The sequence below is a fragment of the Pseudopodoces humilis genome, chromosome 24 (genome assembly GCF_049639895.1).
Source record: "Pseudopodoces humilis isolate 2021_Gansu_Grassland_sample_001 chromosome 24, ASM4963989v1, whole genome shotgun sequence".
Classification (NCBI taxonomy): domain Eukaryota; kingdom Metazoa; phylum Chordata; class Aves; order Passeriformes; family Paridae; genus Pseudopodoces; species Pseudopodoces humilis.
In genome coordinates this window covers 5,693,201-5,708,307 of record NC_142223.1, presented here as the reverse complement: position 1 = coordinate 5,708,307, position 15,107 = coordinate 5,693,201, and the positions used below count along the sequence as shown (strand labels likewise).

General features: G+C 48.5%; 2 protein-coding genes across 2 annotated transcripts; one reads left to right on the top strand and one right to left on the bottom strand.

Annotated features, from left to right (window-relative positions):
* Window positions 1-253: 253 nt before the first annotated feature.
* MRPL20 (mitochondrial ribosomal protein L20) lies at window positions 254-3,499 on the bottom strand. The gene is made up of 4 exons (XM_005530431.3): window positions 3,250-3,499; window positions 2,074-2,184; window positions 1,682-1,759; window positions 254-866 (listed from the first exon to the last, which is right to left on the bottom strand). The coding sequence occupies exons 1-4, from the start codon at window positions 3,334-3,336 to the stop codon at window positions 690-692; spliced, it is 453 nt and encodes a 150-aa protein (XP_005530488.1). The 5' UTR covers window positions 3,337-3,499; the 3' UTR covers window positions 254-689.
* A 2,264-nt stretch (window positions 3,500-5,763) lies between these two features.
* TMEM278 (transmembrane protein 278) lies at window positions 5,764-10,021 on the top strand. Its single transcript, XM_005530430.2, has 2 exons — window positions 5,764-6,775; window positions 8,598-10,021. Exons 1-2 carry the CDS (start codon window positions 6,506-6,508, stop codon window positions 8,838-8,840), a joined length of 513 nt encoding a protein of 170 aa, XP_005530487.1. The 5' UTR covers window positions 5,764-6,505; the 3' UTR covers window positions 8,841-10,021.
* Window positions 10,022-15,107: the final 5,086 nt, after the last annotated feature.

Sequence of the window (15,107 nt, the reverse complement as noted above, 5' to 3'; positions counted from 1 at the left end):
GGGCCGCTGGGGCTCATGTCTGAGGGCTGACATCTCCCTCACACTCTGGCCTGTTTTTTTGCTGTGCAGCGCCAGAACTCCCCACAAAAATCGTTTCTTCAGAGCAATTACCAAAAAAAAAATACCTTTCTTAAGTTCTTATGTGTGTCCTTAACACAAGCGCCATGTGTGAGGGTCGGGATTCCGCCTTCCCTCCATCCCCTGGCTGTATTTTCCCAGTGAAGTGCCAAAATTAACACAAATTGTTTCCCCATTGCAGTTATCAATAAAGATGTCTTTATTTAAAGTCCTTAAAAAGTACAAACTACATGTGTCCTTAACACCCAGGGTCCATGTGTGAGGGTCAACATCTCCTCCCCATCCCAGCTGTGTTTTCCCCATTCAGCACCAGAATTCACCATACAAATCAGTTCAGTTTTTTTTTCTAGTAGCAGTTGCCAAAAAAAAAAAAAAAAAAAAAAGCTTTATTAAGTCACTGTATGGCCTGACTGCTAACCTTGAAGTGTGCTTTTAATTTAACAGGTTTCAGTGACAACAACACAGGGAAAAAAAAGCCATCAAGGAGAACCTTCACACCCACACAATCCTTAGAGGATTTGTTCCACATTCTCCATTTCAGCAGCAGTCCCACAGCAGGTTTGCTTCACAATCAAACTCCTGTTTCTAAAACATACATACAGACTCTGATATCAATAATGGTGGTGCACAATACGTGAAAATATCCCCTCTGGTTCTTTTCCATCTCCCAGGGCAGCCAGGAACCCTTCCTGTCTCCTCCTCTGGGCTAAGGCCGCCAGGGACTTGAATGTCTTTGGCTCATAAATAGCCAAGTCAGCCAGAACTTTTCTGTTCAGCTCCACCTGTGTCTAAAGGCAAGAAAAATTGTTGGTTAAGGACTGTGCTTTTTAGGAATGACACTGCAATGGCTTAATCTCTCTTTATTAAATATAAGGAACACTCTTTACTGTTTATATAAACGCTCTTCGTTAAGTGTCATTAAACACTCTTAAGGCTTAAGACCTGAGGTCTTAAGGCAGATTAACTTTTTTCTGCACTGTGCAATTTGGAGCTTGTTAAAGACTGTCAGGCACTCCGTGGCCATGGATGTCTCATTAACCCATCATGTAAAAATTATTTACAGACTTTATAGTTTTTCTGGTAGAAACCAAGAACTGAAGAAAAATCTCTAATTTTGCTCAAGGCCACGTGTTCCAGGTTAATCCATGGCATCTATTTCAGCTCGAACAAATTAAAACAGAATTAACAAATTGAAACAAATTCCCAGTGTGTTTTAAAAACAAGGGACAATGGCACCAAGTATCTGCACTCTCCACGCTCCCTAAATCACACAGACAGTGAAAAGAATAAGGATTTCTTAGGTTTTTGGGCTTTTTGCTAATCCAAGCTTTGTATTTTTAAATTTCTTGAAGTAAAAGTAAAAGCAGCTGTCACTGAATGCCCATAAAAAAAGCATTTTAAAAGTCTCATTCCTAAGTTTTGGGGACAGAACATGAAGTGGAGCCCCAGTGTTCACCAGGATGAAAGGGAATAATCCATATAGGGAAGAAAAACAAGTTTAGGGCAGAATGTAGTTCCTGAAGTGGATGAAACTGCTTTCACAAGCAGAAAGCCTTTCATCACTCTAATTAGTAAGTAACTATCCTCCAAGCCACATCCTTACCTTGACCAGGTTGCTTATGAAGGCTGGGTACTTCAAACCATGTTCAAGGGAAGCTGCTTCAATCCTTGTAATCCAGAGCTGAAGGTGTAAAAATTAATATATTGCATAATAAAATACTTTAAAAGTAAACCCTTTGCCACACTGGTCTGCTCATACTTACTAAATATAACATTTTCATAGGAAAGAAAATAAATATTAGTTTTCCATTCTAAATATTCCATTCATAGAATATCCTGAGCTGGAAGGGACCCACATGAACATGACCCAGGAAAATGCTGCCTTGGACTCCTACTTTTCACCCACTGGAAGGAAACCCTCCAGTAAAAAAAGCAGCTGTTTCACTTCTGCCTTCCTCCCATTTTGATGTTTCCACCCAATATTTTGCTCTTTACCGCTCTGAGGAATCTCTTCTTCTCCCTCCTGGCCTTGGTGGACCTCACAAAAGCCCTGCGGACACTCCTCACTGCCAGCTTGTAGCAGCGGTTCTTCCTGCCACGAAAATGCTGGGAAAAAAACCAAAACAGGATGGTCTTACTCAATTAGATTTAAAGATATAACACTAATAAAGCTCATTTGTATTCACATCTTTCCATAACAAGGATCACTGAACCCTTCACAAGCACCCTTTAAGCCTTCAGTTGGCACATAATGAAAATATTCTTTCCTTGGTTTTTATCCTGGAAAACCTGAAGCTAAGGAGTTGGAACAGGGTGGAAAAATCCCAGTCCAGCCAAAGCAAAACCAGGCCTCACTTTGGGCTGTGGTTCTGTGAGAAAGGCAATCACAAAATCATGGTCACTTCTTTCACCCAACCCTGAATTCACATATTTATTCTCATTCCTGAGCTCCCCTCAGTTGTGTCTGTATGAGCACAGGGATGGGGCAGGAGCCTCTGATTTGTCAAAGAACTGCCCAAAGAGAAAAAAAAATATTTTAAAAAAATAAAAATTCTGACATCCATCTAACATAACACAGGAAAAAGCAATCAGTGCTGCACCATAACAGGTACTGTGGGCAGCTTAGGTGCTACAATACCAAAATATTCTCACTTCCTTCAACTTTTTCTCTTTCAGTATTACGTCAAGATGTACTACCTAGGATGCCCTTGAGAAAGATTCTTCCTTAGCCTCGGCACAGTGCTTCAACTTTAGCAGAAATCCCATTTCAAAATGCGCTTGAGAAAAAGGTTAATTTTTTTACCCCAGCTTCTTTACCCAGTAAAACAAACAAAATAAAAGAACACTCAAGAAGGAAACACAATCAGCACAGCCTCCAGCACTCTGTATTTAATACAGATCAATTTACAGCACGAGACAACCACAGAATCGCAGAACGGTCGGGGTGGAAAAGGGACCTCCAAGACCGCCCAGTGCCACCCACGGGCAGGGCCACCACCCCCGGCTGGATAGGGCTTGGAGCAGTCTGGGGCACTTTCCAGGGATGCAGGGGCACCCCTGGCTTCGGGAGCCTGCGAGGGGCACAGGGCAGGGCAATGCCGGGGTTGGACAGGGGGATGCAGAGACAGGGCCGAACTGGGCCTGGCGGCGGCCCGGGGACCCCGCACTCACCCGCGCGTACTTGAGCACCTCCTGCACCCTCCAGAAGCGCTCCGAGAGGCGGCTCCGCAGCCAGCGCGCCGCGCTCAGCACCACCATGGCTGGGCACGGAGCCTTCCGGGGCGGCACCCAAGCCTTTCCCCGCTGCTTCCTCCAACCCTGCCCCCGCTGCTTCCTCCGATCCTGTCCCCGAGCCTGCCCGGTCCTTTCTTCAGTTCTTCCTCCGGTCCTTCCTCTGATCCTTCCCTCGAGCCTTCCCCGTCCTTCTTCCGGCCCTTCCCCCGATCCTTGCCGGGCGTTCTTCCAGCCCTTCCTCCAGTTCTTCCCCCTTCTCCCGATCCTCCCCTTGCCCTTCCGCCAGTCCTTCCCCTGTCCCCAAACCTTTTCCCGGTCCTTCCCCGGCCCTTTTCCCGGATCTTTCCCAGCCCTTCTGCCTCCCCCGGCCCCTCTCCCGCACTACAGTGGCTTTTCTCAGTGTTGGGCATCTTTTGCCCCGGCCTGAGGATGGAGTATCCTGAGTTGGAAAGGACCCACAAGGATCCAAACCCTGGCCCTGCCACCCCAAAACCCCACCCCGTGCATATTTGGGAGCGGTGTCCAAACCCTCCTGGGGCTCTTGGGGCTGTGCCCATTCCCCGGGGAGGCTGGGCAGTGCAGGTTCTTCTGCGGGAAGAACCTTTCCCAGAATCCAACCTAAACCTCTCCTGGCACAACTCCAGCCGTTCCCTCAGGTCCGTGGTCACCAGAGACATTCACCCTCTGGTGAAGAACTTTTACCTGATCCCAGCCGTCTCAAGTGACCACGACACCCTCATCACCTGCATGAGGTGTGACCCAAACCAGCCCAAACCCACAGCTCACCTGGAAGCAGCCACACACTGTGTGGTGGGGTTGTACCACGGAGCTGGAGCCAAAATTCCCTGTAGAAAAGAGTTGGGCTGCTTGGGGTGTGCATTCCCAGAGCTCAGTGAGGGATTTGGAGCAGACTTTGGGCTTTGTATCCCCAGCAGTGCTCCAACAACCAATGTGAGAAGATTTGGTGGTGTTTTCAGTAACTGGAAGGATTCCATAGTGGATAAATTGGTTATTAACCCATCCTGTCAGGTTAGGGTTAGAAAATGGGAGACATAAATTGGAAATTTATGAACTGCAGCAAACCACAAGATGGTGCTGCCTGAAAATGATTCCTTGGGAGGAGCAATCCTTGGCGTCAGAGAACTGATGTGTATTTCTGGTGCTCTTTAATCATCACCAGTTCCAGCATCCCAAAGCAATGATGCTCCTATTATAAACTGCTCCATCATCAGGATCTTCCCCACTTCTGGGAAAGTTCTTGTTAAGGACGTGGAAATTTCACAGAATTAGAGAGGAATCTTCATGTTGCTGAGGTTTGTCTGACACAAAGGTCACTTGATTATTACAAGAATCAGTAGAAGGTGTAGAAAAGAATTGCATAGAACACAATTTTCAGACCTCCCTAGAAAGGTTAAAATACATTTTCATTATAGCCAAAGAACTTTGGAAAGTTTCACTGGATTTAGCAAAACTTTTTAGAATTTATGGCACTTTTATGAATGTTTAAATTGTGTTTCACCACACCCCTGTGCCATCACCAGCAGATGATAAAAGCAGCTGTAGGATTTTTAGTTGCCCGGCACCAAGTTCATCTTTCCATGGTTTAAGCCTAAAATTGATTCCTCTTCCTATAGTTTTGGGTTGGGTTCTTTCTGTTTGTGTGACTTGTCCTTTTTTCCACTTCAAAGGCATAAATGAAGCTTGAAAAATATTATGTCTTTAAACAGAATTTAGACACTGAGACTTTCAAAGCTCCCTGCCACTTGTCACATTTATGGTTTCCTGCACAGCTTCAGACTTTATTATTAACACTCTCTCTGGCCTGTGCAGCACTGAAAACAGGATGGATCCAGCATTTATTTCCCTCGGGATATCTGGACAGATCTGAGAGGAGATTTCACATTTTGCAGCTTGAGTGGAGGCTGCTGCCCTGCAAACTCCCCTGGGAGCCATCCAGCCCGGGAGTGCAGCAAGGGAACATGATGGAAACGGACTTGTCACACTCTGCTGTCTGGTTTAGAGGTTGTTTCTCTCTGTATTTTTTAATATCTCTCTCTTATTACTGCCACTATATCTTGGAGGCTACACAGGCATGGAGATGTCACTGAAATTCTTAGAATAATATTGATCTTATGAGGTAGATTAAATAATTGATAATTGCTGTGCCTCCTCTATGAGAGTATCAATATGTTCTGCAAACAATAACAGATGACTGCAGACGGATGATTTCTGAGGAACACAGTGATTCTTATAAATTTCTCTTAGGTTTTCGTTTGTTTTGTTTTGTTTTTAATCTAGAGTGGAATTTTAGAAAATGAATCAGAGTCAGAATAGTTAAAACTGGAGTGGGACCATGGCTGGCTGGAGCATGGCTCTTGGGTGCTGCCGTGGGGAGACACATGTGAAGGATTGGCAGCACAGAGAGCAGCTCTGAGGCTGTTCTGTAAACACAGCAGCCTTGCAAAGCTCAGCTGCCTCAGAAGGGACGAAATTGCTGGGTCTGAGTGGCTGTGACTGCAGGCAGCTGAGAGCAGTCACAGCACCACACGCTGCTCCCATCTCTGCTGCACGGAAGGGCGAGGACTCCAGAGACTGGGAAACGCCTGCTATCCTTTATATTCACTGCTCACCTCATTTGGATGAGACTTGGGCAGGAATATTTGCCTGGGTATAGGATGAGGAGCATGAACAGGCGGTTTGAAGACAAGGAACTGCCTGTGGGTGCCTAAACCTGATATTCTGAACACGTAAGCCTGATAAGCTGAACAGCCAGCTGAGCTCAAAGGTGGAGTGGGATACTAAAGCCCACTGAGCAGCCCATCACAGCTACCACAGCAACCCTTTGGGACCTCTTGGGATCATAATCCTGGGAAATACAGCAAATTTGGTAGGACTCTGGATTCTAAACCAAAATAAAAGCTACTGCCAAACTTCCAGCAGATCTGCTTTGGGACTGAGGCTGGGACACTGCTGGCAAGGCATCTGAAGGAAGCAAACTGTGCTGAGCAGGCCCTGGGGGAGTAGGGGGCCCAAAGAGACCTTTCCTTGCTTGCTCCATGATGATCTCTGGTTAAGGGCTCCTGACCACCTGTGGAAGAGACAGAAGAAGCCTTTGCAAGTTCCTTCCCAGCTCTGTTAGACCAAAAGGAAACCCTTTTGGATAAGAGCGTGGGTTGGTGGATCTTCTTGAAGTATGTCTGGCAGGGACCCTGAGGACTTTGGAGCAGAAATCCTCTCAGAAAAGTCTCGGATGATCCCTGGGCTCCCCCTGTATGACATGGATGACCAGCTCCTTCCCAGGGAGCCCCGCAGCCCCTGGTGCTGCCTGGCATGGACCCTGGTGATAGGAACCATGAACTCCCTGGTCTTCCTCATTAATTTGCTCCTGATGTTTGTTATTTTCACCATTGTGCTGCTTCCTACCATTGTGGTGGTTTACTTTGGCTTCCAGTGCCACTCCCAGGTAAGTGCCACTCCTCAAAGGCAGGGCCACACCTGAGGGTTCCTTTGAGCCCCAGCTGAGCAATGGCTGTGAAGGCCAGGCAACGCTCCCCAAGTTTTGGCTTTGTTTCCCTAAGGAAACAGACTTTTCCCTGTGTGAATAGTCTGGGCTGACAAGAACAGGTATTTGGGAAATTGGGCAATAAACTTGTGTCCCCATGGAAGCCAAGCAGAGGTGCCAGGTGAGGTGAACACACTCCCTGCCCTGATGGAGTTGCTGTTAGCATTTTAATTTCACAATGTTTCTCTCTTCCCTGTGATTTCTGTCACTGAGAGCTGCCAAACAGAACTCCAGAGCTCAAAGTCCCGCCTGGGCTCTGGTAGGGTTTGCTGCTTTCTGTTTAACTAAGTTTAAGATCCATTAGGATCTGCCTAATGATCGGATTAGTAAAATCTGACAGAATATATAATCCCCTTCTCATGCCAAGATAACATTCCTGTTCCCAAACATTCTGTGCATTCCTCACACCAGAAAAGAGACTCCTTTGTCCATCCAGGCTTTGTTTGCTGCCCTTTGCACTGCATTATTTCCTTACTTACAAATCTCTTCTTGGTATATTCCTTTAAACATTTTTGGGATCACTTGACCAAGCGTGGATGTGAAAAAGCAGTTCCCTGCTTTCCTTGCAGGCATGGGCTGTTAGACCAGCTCAATGTGCCTGTTTCATAAGTCATAAAGTCATAAGTCATACAGGGACTGCAAATTGGGTTGAAAATGGAAAAAAAACCTTCCAAGAACTGCCCCTTTCAGCTTCCCTCACCTTGGAAAACCTCAAGTTCTCCTTTGCACACACACTCAAAGGCTCTGAGGAGATGCAATATGTTTTTGAATGCAGCCAAGTGGACCAGAAGTGAAAGCCCCTGTGTTGCTGGAAGCAGTGAGGAATCTTTTTAAAACAGCCTTTCCTTTAATAAAATCATAGCAAGGGATTGTGCCTTTCCTAGAGCAGTTCCTGTCTTTGGGCCATGACTTTTCAGTGCCTCCCCAGCAGCCAGAGGCTGATTTCTACACTGCAGCTCCATTAGGTGGATTTACTGTTGGGTTTTAGGATGATGGGTTGTGTTCCTTTTACTGCTGAAAGGAAAAAGAATAAAGTCTCGGGACATGGGGACTGCCTGCAGCATTTGTTAGTGCAGAACAGCCGAGTACTCAGCTCAGCTCTAATGCTGCCAGCACGAAAGGAGAGCTTTAAACACTACTCAGCCAGGTCCTGGGAGGTTTTATTTGCAAATGGTCTTTCCTGTCAGGTTTTTCAGGTAGAAATGAGTGTTCACAGAGAGCAGAACACAAAGGGGTCTGGAGAGCCATGAAATAACCAACTTCTGTCTGCAGACCCTAACGGATTTCTGTATTTTTATTTATTTTTTTGTTATTCCCAGTGTTGTGCCACCCACACCAATGTAGCACCAGGAGGCTTTTTGCTTTGGTTTGTGCCTATCAAATACCATTGGATGTTTTAATAAAGATGAGTACTTCCTGCTCCAGGATCAGTGTGAAGTGCTCTTGTCTCACAGGGATGCTGGGATAATTGAAAGCTTGATAACTTGATAATTGAAAGCTTGTGACTGATATCAGTCACAGAGTGTACCTGAAGATTGCTCAGCTCTGAGGGAGGGAAGAGATGTCTTTTTCCATGGCAACATTGGAAACTCAAGGGTGTTTTGGCCACTGCTGTAACCACCAGGCCACATGACGGGTGACCCTGGCAGAGTGGGTTAACGTGGCACTTTTGGGAGCTCTTTTCCAATTCAATGATCCTAGTTCTGCCTCACTCTCCCCACAGGTGCTGCACTCCTCTGCCCGCTACTGCAAGAGCATCTTGGATGACAACAGCTCCTCTGCCCTCATCATCCTGGGCTTTGTCATCATGTCCCCGCTGCTGGTGGTGGCCATGGCCATTTACTGCAGCCTGGCACGGCGCCTGCAGCTCCTCATGTGCTTCCAGCCCTACAGCCTGGCCCTCTACAAGGGGGGCCGCTGGTGCTGTGCCAGGGGCTGCAACACCCAGCTCAAGGCCTGGGTGTGACCTTGCAGCACCAGCAGTGTTCCCTCCCTGTGCCTTGTCCTCGTCCCCAGCCCTCCCTGCAGAGCTGTTGCAGCCAGGTCACCCTCTGAGTTATCCTGAAAAACTGCCCCAGAGTGAAAACAATGTGGGACAGGTATGGGGAGGGCAGGGCAGCTTCATGCTTCCAAATCCTCTTTGGTGTTGTTCCTGTCTGTGTGCTGCTCATTGCTGGATGCTGTCCCCACCACCCCCATGTCCCTAGTAGAACCATTTATTAGAAATAAAGTTTGTGTCCAATCCTCCCTGGAGGAGTTTGTTCTGTCTCAAGGCCTGGGCTGCAGCAGAACCACTTGTTGTTCCCCACTTCATAGCGCTGTAAGGTAAAATGTTATTTTTGTTTTCTTTCTGAGGATTGATTTTTCCTGCTATTTGCCCTGTGTGGCCCTGATACCACCCAGAGGAATAAGCAGGGGTGGCTACAGGGGGAAGCAAACTGGAGAAAGAAAAAAGAGGAAAACCAGTTGACATTTTCTGACAAGATGGAAGAAGAACAAGAAGGTTCTGTTCCAGGCAAGGGAGATTGTGCTACAGGATAACAAGGTCTTGCCTGAGGGCAGTGTCTGTTCACTGGCTACAGATATTTGATACGAGCTGCTGTTCCTTTTGCTCACCTGTTGTTTAATCCAACTGCTTTTACAAGGAAAGCATTCTTCAGCCTGGCAGGGCTGCAAGTATTGTAATGAACCATCCCCACTGCTGTCCCTGCAAAGAAACCTGGAATCATTTGCTACAGCATCCCTAATAAAGCAAAATTGAATTTAGTTTGGTATTTCACTTCACAGACTATTTTAATAACAGAGGGGAAATGAATTTACCTGAAATGTCAGCAGCAGAACAGACAGCTCAGGCTATATCTCAGGGTAAAGAGCCCCAGCCAGGCATTCCCAGGAGGGCTGTAGCTCTGAGAGGAAGATGGCTTGATCCTAAATTTCCCGTAGAGAGCACAGAGCCACATGCTGAGCCTTGGATCAGGTCCTGAGGCAGCTGTGCCAGCCTGGAGAGCCTGTGTGCCAGGCAGGGACTGTGCCCACAGATGTGGGGGATCCCTGGCTCTGCCTCCTCTTCATTCCCACAGGCAGGGCTTTGTCCTGGCAGCTCCCACAACAGCCCAGAGCACAGCAGGGAGGACAGAAAGAACTTTATTTTCACTGTTTGGGGTTTTTTTAAGTTCAGCTATGTATGTATTTAATTCCCCTGCAACATCTCCATGCTCAGAGCCACGGCACTGACCTGGTTATGAAGCATCTCACAAGACTCTAAAATACAGTTCCTTTGGTCTTTATTATTTGTGCTTCCCTGTCACTGGCTGATCCAGGTGAAGCCACAGGAAGATGTCCCAGTGATTATCAGATGCCTTCAGTTGTTGGAACACTCAGCTGGGGGTGCTGCAAACATAAACCATCTGTTAAGCTGAACTGAGATCAGGAAGATCATCTTCTAGAGCCAAGGACAACAAAGAATTTATTGGAAGGATGCTACATTTCTGCTCTGAGGGAGGCCAGGGGAAAGGAAGCTGGAACCTGCTGCACATACCATGAGAGGATGTGCTGCTCTCCATCTCATCCCAAGCATTTATTGCTCCAAATGCTTAATTTTCTGTGGATAACTCTGCAGCTAATTTGGCAGGATCTGCATGGAAATATAGCATGGTAATAAACTCTCAATGACATGTTCTGGACAGTTCCCTGTGCTCTTTCCATTTGTGTAGCTTCACTGAAACGTGACTGTCTTCAGGGAAGTTATCCCTCGTCCTCCCTGCCTTCCCTCCTCTCTCTCTAACTGGTCACTGGTGATTGTTTCCAGTTCTGCTGGAGAACTTGGTTAGAATGGATGGAAGTGATTAAAGAAAGAATAATCTGGGAGTGCCTGCAAGGGCCTCTTGTCTCAGCTGATCCTCCAGCGTGGCTGCAGAATGGGTCACAAACTGTGCTGGGAACGCTCCCCTGGGACTCGGCTGGGCACTGCTTAGCTGTCACCCTCCCAGATGGAATTTTCCCTAACTCCCTGCATTGTTTGCAAACTCCTGATGGAGCCAGTTTTGTGCCTGGAGGAGCAGCTGCTTCTGCTGTGTCCAGGCCTTGAGATGGGGTTGTGGGGCTGAGCCTGGGACATCTGAGGTGTCCATGCTGCAGGATCCCTCCGAACCATGCACCTGGGCATTGATTATGGGATGGATCCTGCTGCCTCAGCAGGGCCATTGCTGGTTAACAGCATTCTTCCCTGCATTTTTGGCCAGATCTGATCCTGTTTAGCTGCTGAGGGCTGAAAAATGCCAAGTGGGAGGGAGTATGTGCTGGTGTGGTCCTATGATGGAAAAGACAGTGTTGTTTCCCTAAAGGAAACTCCAGGGGATCAGCATGTCCTGGCATAGTGCAGGGATTCTCTGTCACTGCCACCAGTGTCAGTGTCACCACCCAAAGTGGCCGTCACTGCTTTGCCTCACCTGATCCCAGACACTTCCCACAGCCAGACGGGGACATGGATCCCACAGAGCTGGGCTGCTGCTGGCAGTGAGCCCTGTGCCTGTGTGTGGCAGTGGGATTGCTATGGACTGCCACCATCCCTTTGTGACACAGCAGTGCCAGGGGACTGCCACCATCCCCATGTGACACAGCAGTGCCAGGGGACTGCCACCATCCCCATGTGACACAGCAGTGCCAGGGGACTGCCACCATCCTCATGTGACACAGCAGTGCCAGAGGACTGCCACCATCCTCATGTGACACAGCAGTGCCAGGGGACTGCCACCATCCTCATGTGACACAGCAGTGCCAGGGGACTGCCACCATCCTCATGTGACACAGCAGTGCCAGGTCAGGTTGGGCAGCACTCCCGGGCTGTGCCATGGCAGCCCAAGGGAAGGGAAGGATCCCTTCCCCATTTCCCAGGGGGAGAAGCCAGGGACATTTCTCAGCCCAACAAGAGGCCCTTGCCAGGAGCAGAGCAGCGAATTGTGCTGTGCCCTGGCCGTGCCTCATAGCCCTGCTCCTACCAGCGCCCAAGCTCAGGGAAAGGCTGGGCAGGCACTGGGCCAGCCCCTGCTGTGTCACCAGCCCAGGCTGGTGTGTGTCCCTGGGTGCCAGGAGCATTTGAATACCTGCCAGCTTTCCAGGGCAGCTCCTCCCTGGCCACAGAGCAGGGACACGAGTGACTGTGACACAGGGACAGGGGACAAACTCCAGGTGCTCCAGGAATGCTGCCTTGCCGGGGACCTGGCCTTAGGTTCCTTCCCCCAGACCAGACCTATGGTCTTCTCTGTCCTGAGCCAGCTGCAAGGGGGAGCATAAAGGTGTTTCCTCAGGATGTTCCTGCATTCAGGAGGATGACTGGGAGTTACTGGAAGGGACATTGGCCCTTAGGGAGCACCCCAGCTTGCAGCTGTGTCAGCTGATGAGCTTTTAGGGAGCTGTCTGCAGCTGACAGAGCATTTTCCAGAGGTGCTGGCTCTATGACCCCTTGGTAGCAGCAGCGTCAGGAGGAACAGGAGAGTTAATTCCTCCTGCTCACCTCAAAGTTCTGCTCCTGCTCTTCAGCAGGACAGTGAATAAACCAAGAGGCTGAAATTCCTCTTTTGTCAACACCTTCCCTAGTGTTGCAATGCCAATAGCATCGTATGGGACTGCTCTGCCCATCCTGGCAGCTCATGGTGCAAGGGCACAATCACAACTTCCCAGCCCCTGCACCTTCCTCATCCCTCCCCAGCAAAGGAAGAATCTGCCTGAGGAATCACATGATGGTCTGGGGCTGGAAGGGGCTGTAAAGGTCAGCTCATCCCAACCCCCTGAGGACAATGGTTTTAGATAACGGGGTGAGAAGTGCCAGGAGAAAGTGGGAACAGACAGGGCAGGTGGCCAAGTGCTAGATATAGGTAAAACCTTATAAAAGAAAAGCCTTGTAAATTAAGGCCTTGTTATTTTGGCTAAGCTAACAGCTAGCCTGAGGAAAAAAATTCTTTTTTTTCCCCATGAAAAAAAAATTAAAATAATGAGAATCAGTTTGCATAATGATCTATTCTTGTGAAACGATAGCTTGCACCTGTGGAGAGGAAAATTCTACTCGTGTATGAAACATCCACTTCTCAGAAGCAGAAGACAAAAATGTGAACATATCTAGAAAGAAAAATACTTGATGGACACATACACTAGCCATTCCCAACCAATGAACTGAGTTCCAATGAATTGCTCACACAGTGCCTTCTGATTTTCACATAAATGTGAGCTGTGTGAATAAAGACTCAGCTATTCTGCATGAAGAAACAGGCATCTTGTCCATCCCTATTGCAAAAGCCAAGAGTGTGAGGGGATCTGGCTCTGAGTCCCCTTTCAGCAGGAGCAAACAGGGATGCAGCTGGCTGTACTGGGTGTCCCCAGGGAAGCAATCTGAGTTTGGGATCTGCTGTTGGGCAAAGCTGCTGCTGCTGCTGCTACGAGCCCTGAGCAAATCCCTGATACCTCCAGGGCATGAGGCACAGTAGGATGAAATGAAAGGTTGTTGAAGATTTCCTGCAGGCACAGAGAGCTGTTGGCCTCTGAAGGGACTTTTTGCCGCTGATATTTGGGGAGGAGAAGGGGGAAAGCAGAATTGTGCTTTTCCTGTCTTTCAGCACATTGGGGCATTGACCAGATCTCCTGGCACAAGTTATCACACTGGATATTAAAGGGGAAGCTGAAAAACCTTTCCAAGCCCTTTCAGGAGTTGGAGATTGTTCTGCCATCCTGACTCTGGGGTGCTTTAGGAGCCAGGACATCTCTGCACGAAGCAATTTGTTCCTCTGACAGGTTCAGCATCACCAAGGTCAGCCATGCCACTCTGGCTAGGACAGCTGTGTCACAGCAGGAGATGCTGGTATGCTCCTGCCCTCTGAGACGCGGTGGGCAATCCTCCAGAGGGGAAAAGCAGACAGGATGTGCAGGGCTGGACCTGGCTTCCAATGGTTTGCGTGAACCTCAGGGAGAGATAAGAATCAAAGCCAAAATCTCCCGCCGGGCCAGTGGTGCTGTCTAGTCTGCCTCCCTGCTTTCAGGTGCTGCCAGCTCCACTTGTGCCTCCCCCATTGTTTCCCAAGCACTTAGGACAGAGCTGAGGAAACCAAGCCCTAGACCCTACACGGATGAACAGAAGTAAAATTAGAAACCAGGGGAGCAGACTTCCTCCAGACTTCTTGCTGCTCAGAATATCAGCTTTGTCCCTGAAAAGTCCTTCAGCAGTTTGCCCTCACCAATCAGGGCTGTTTCAGCTCTTGCTGTGATGCTGAGGCTGGGGTTCTGCTCAGCATATTTGGGAAAGAATTGACTTTTGGGGTTTGTTTTAGCTGCCCCCTCACATTTGGAGTCCCACCTTTCTGGATCCCTCAGCCTTCCTCAACCAGCTGCTGCCAAGGTGCAAGCAGAGCCCCTCTGTTCACACAGCACTCAGTGAGAGGAACAAGTGTTTGCCAAATCGCTCTGGAGAGCAAAACTCCTCATCCTCATCCCTGTCTTGAAAGGAGCTCAGCTGTGCAGGGCCTGGTTCTCCTGCCAGGGACTTGGGCTTTACCACATCAGGGCATGGGAAGGAGGGAAGAAATCCAAGCAAACTGCTTGTGGAGAGCTCCTATTTTTCTTGGAGCTGGCTCCCCTCTCTCACACTGCCTTTCCCCTCAGAGCTCTCAACCCCTGGAGAGGGAGGCTGGGATTGTGTCACTTTTGGGGACAGATGCTGTGACAAAGAGCACTTTTCTCGCAGGCACCAGCTGCCCTTCACCTGCTGCTGGACATATTTTATTGCTCTGGAGTCTGGCCCAGCCTGAGCCAGATGCACCAGGAAAAGCCCTTTGCTTGGGATACTCCTAGGCACAACTGGGCTGCAGATACTCAGAGATACAGAGAAAAATAAAGCACAGAGAGGAAATCTGTCAGTGCTTCAGAGCACCAGGGGATTTTAGTTCAGGCTACAGGGGAAGGGCTTATTCAGCCTCCTGATTTTCTGCTTTGTTCATGATACTCTGTATCCCACAGAAAAAGAGGGAGCACTGAGAAGAAAGAAACCCCTTTTGCCTGGTTGCAATTAAAGATGTCACCCAGCTGAATAAGGGTGTGAATAACTCTCATTTTTCTGGTTTGTTCTCAATACCTGGGTGTGGCTCTACCTACCTGGACTAGACCATTTCTGTTAGCACCTGGAAAATCAACTTTCCTTGGGACTGCACAGGTCCTGTGGGTGGAACTCACCTCAGCTGCTTGGTTCCTG

Bases quoted from the DNA above. Each gene is read 5' to 3' on its own strand.
- MRPL20 (XM_005530431.3), bottom strand. From the start codon at position 3,336: ATGGTGGTGCTGAGCGCGGCGCGCTGGCTGCGGAGCCGCCTCTCGGAG. The intron at 2,185-3,249 runs GTGAGTGCGGGG...TTTTTTTCCCAG, and splicing joins AGGTGCTCAAGTACGCGCGG to CATTTTCGTGGCAGGAAGAA. The intron at 867-1,681 runs GTAAGGATGTGG...TCTTGCCTTTAG, and splicing joins TCATAAGCAACCTGGTCAAG to ACACAGGTGGAGCTGAACAG.
- TMEM278 (XM_005530430.2), top strand. From the start codon at position 6,506: ATGTCTGGCAGGGACCCTGAGGACTTTGGAGCAGAAATCCTCTCAGAA. The intron at 6,776-8,597 runs GTAAGTGCCACT...CTCTCCCCACAG, and splicing joins GCTTCCAGTGCCACTCCCAG to GTGCTGCACTCCTCTGCCCG.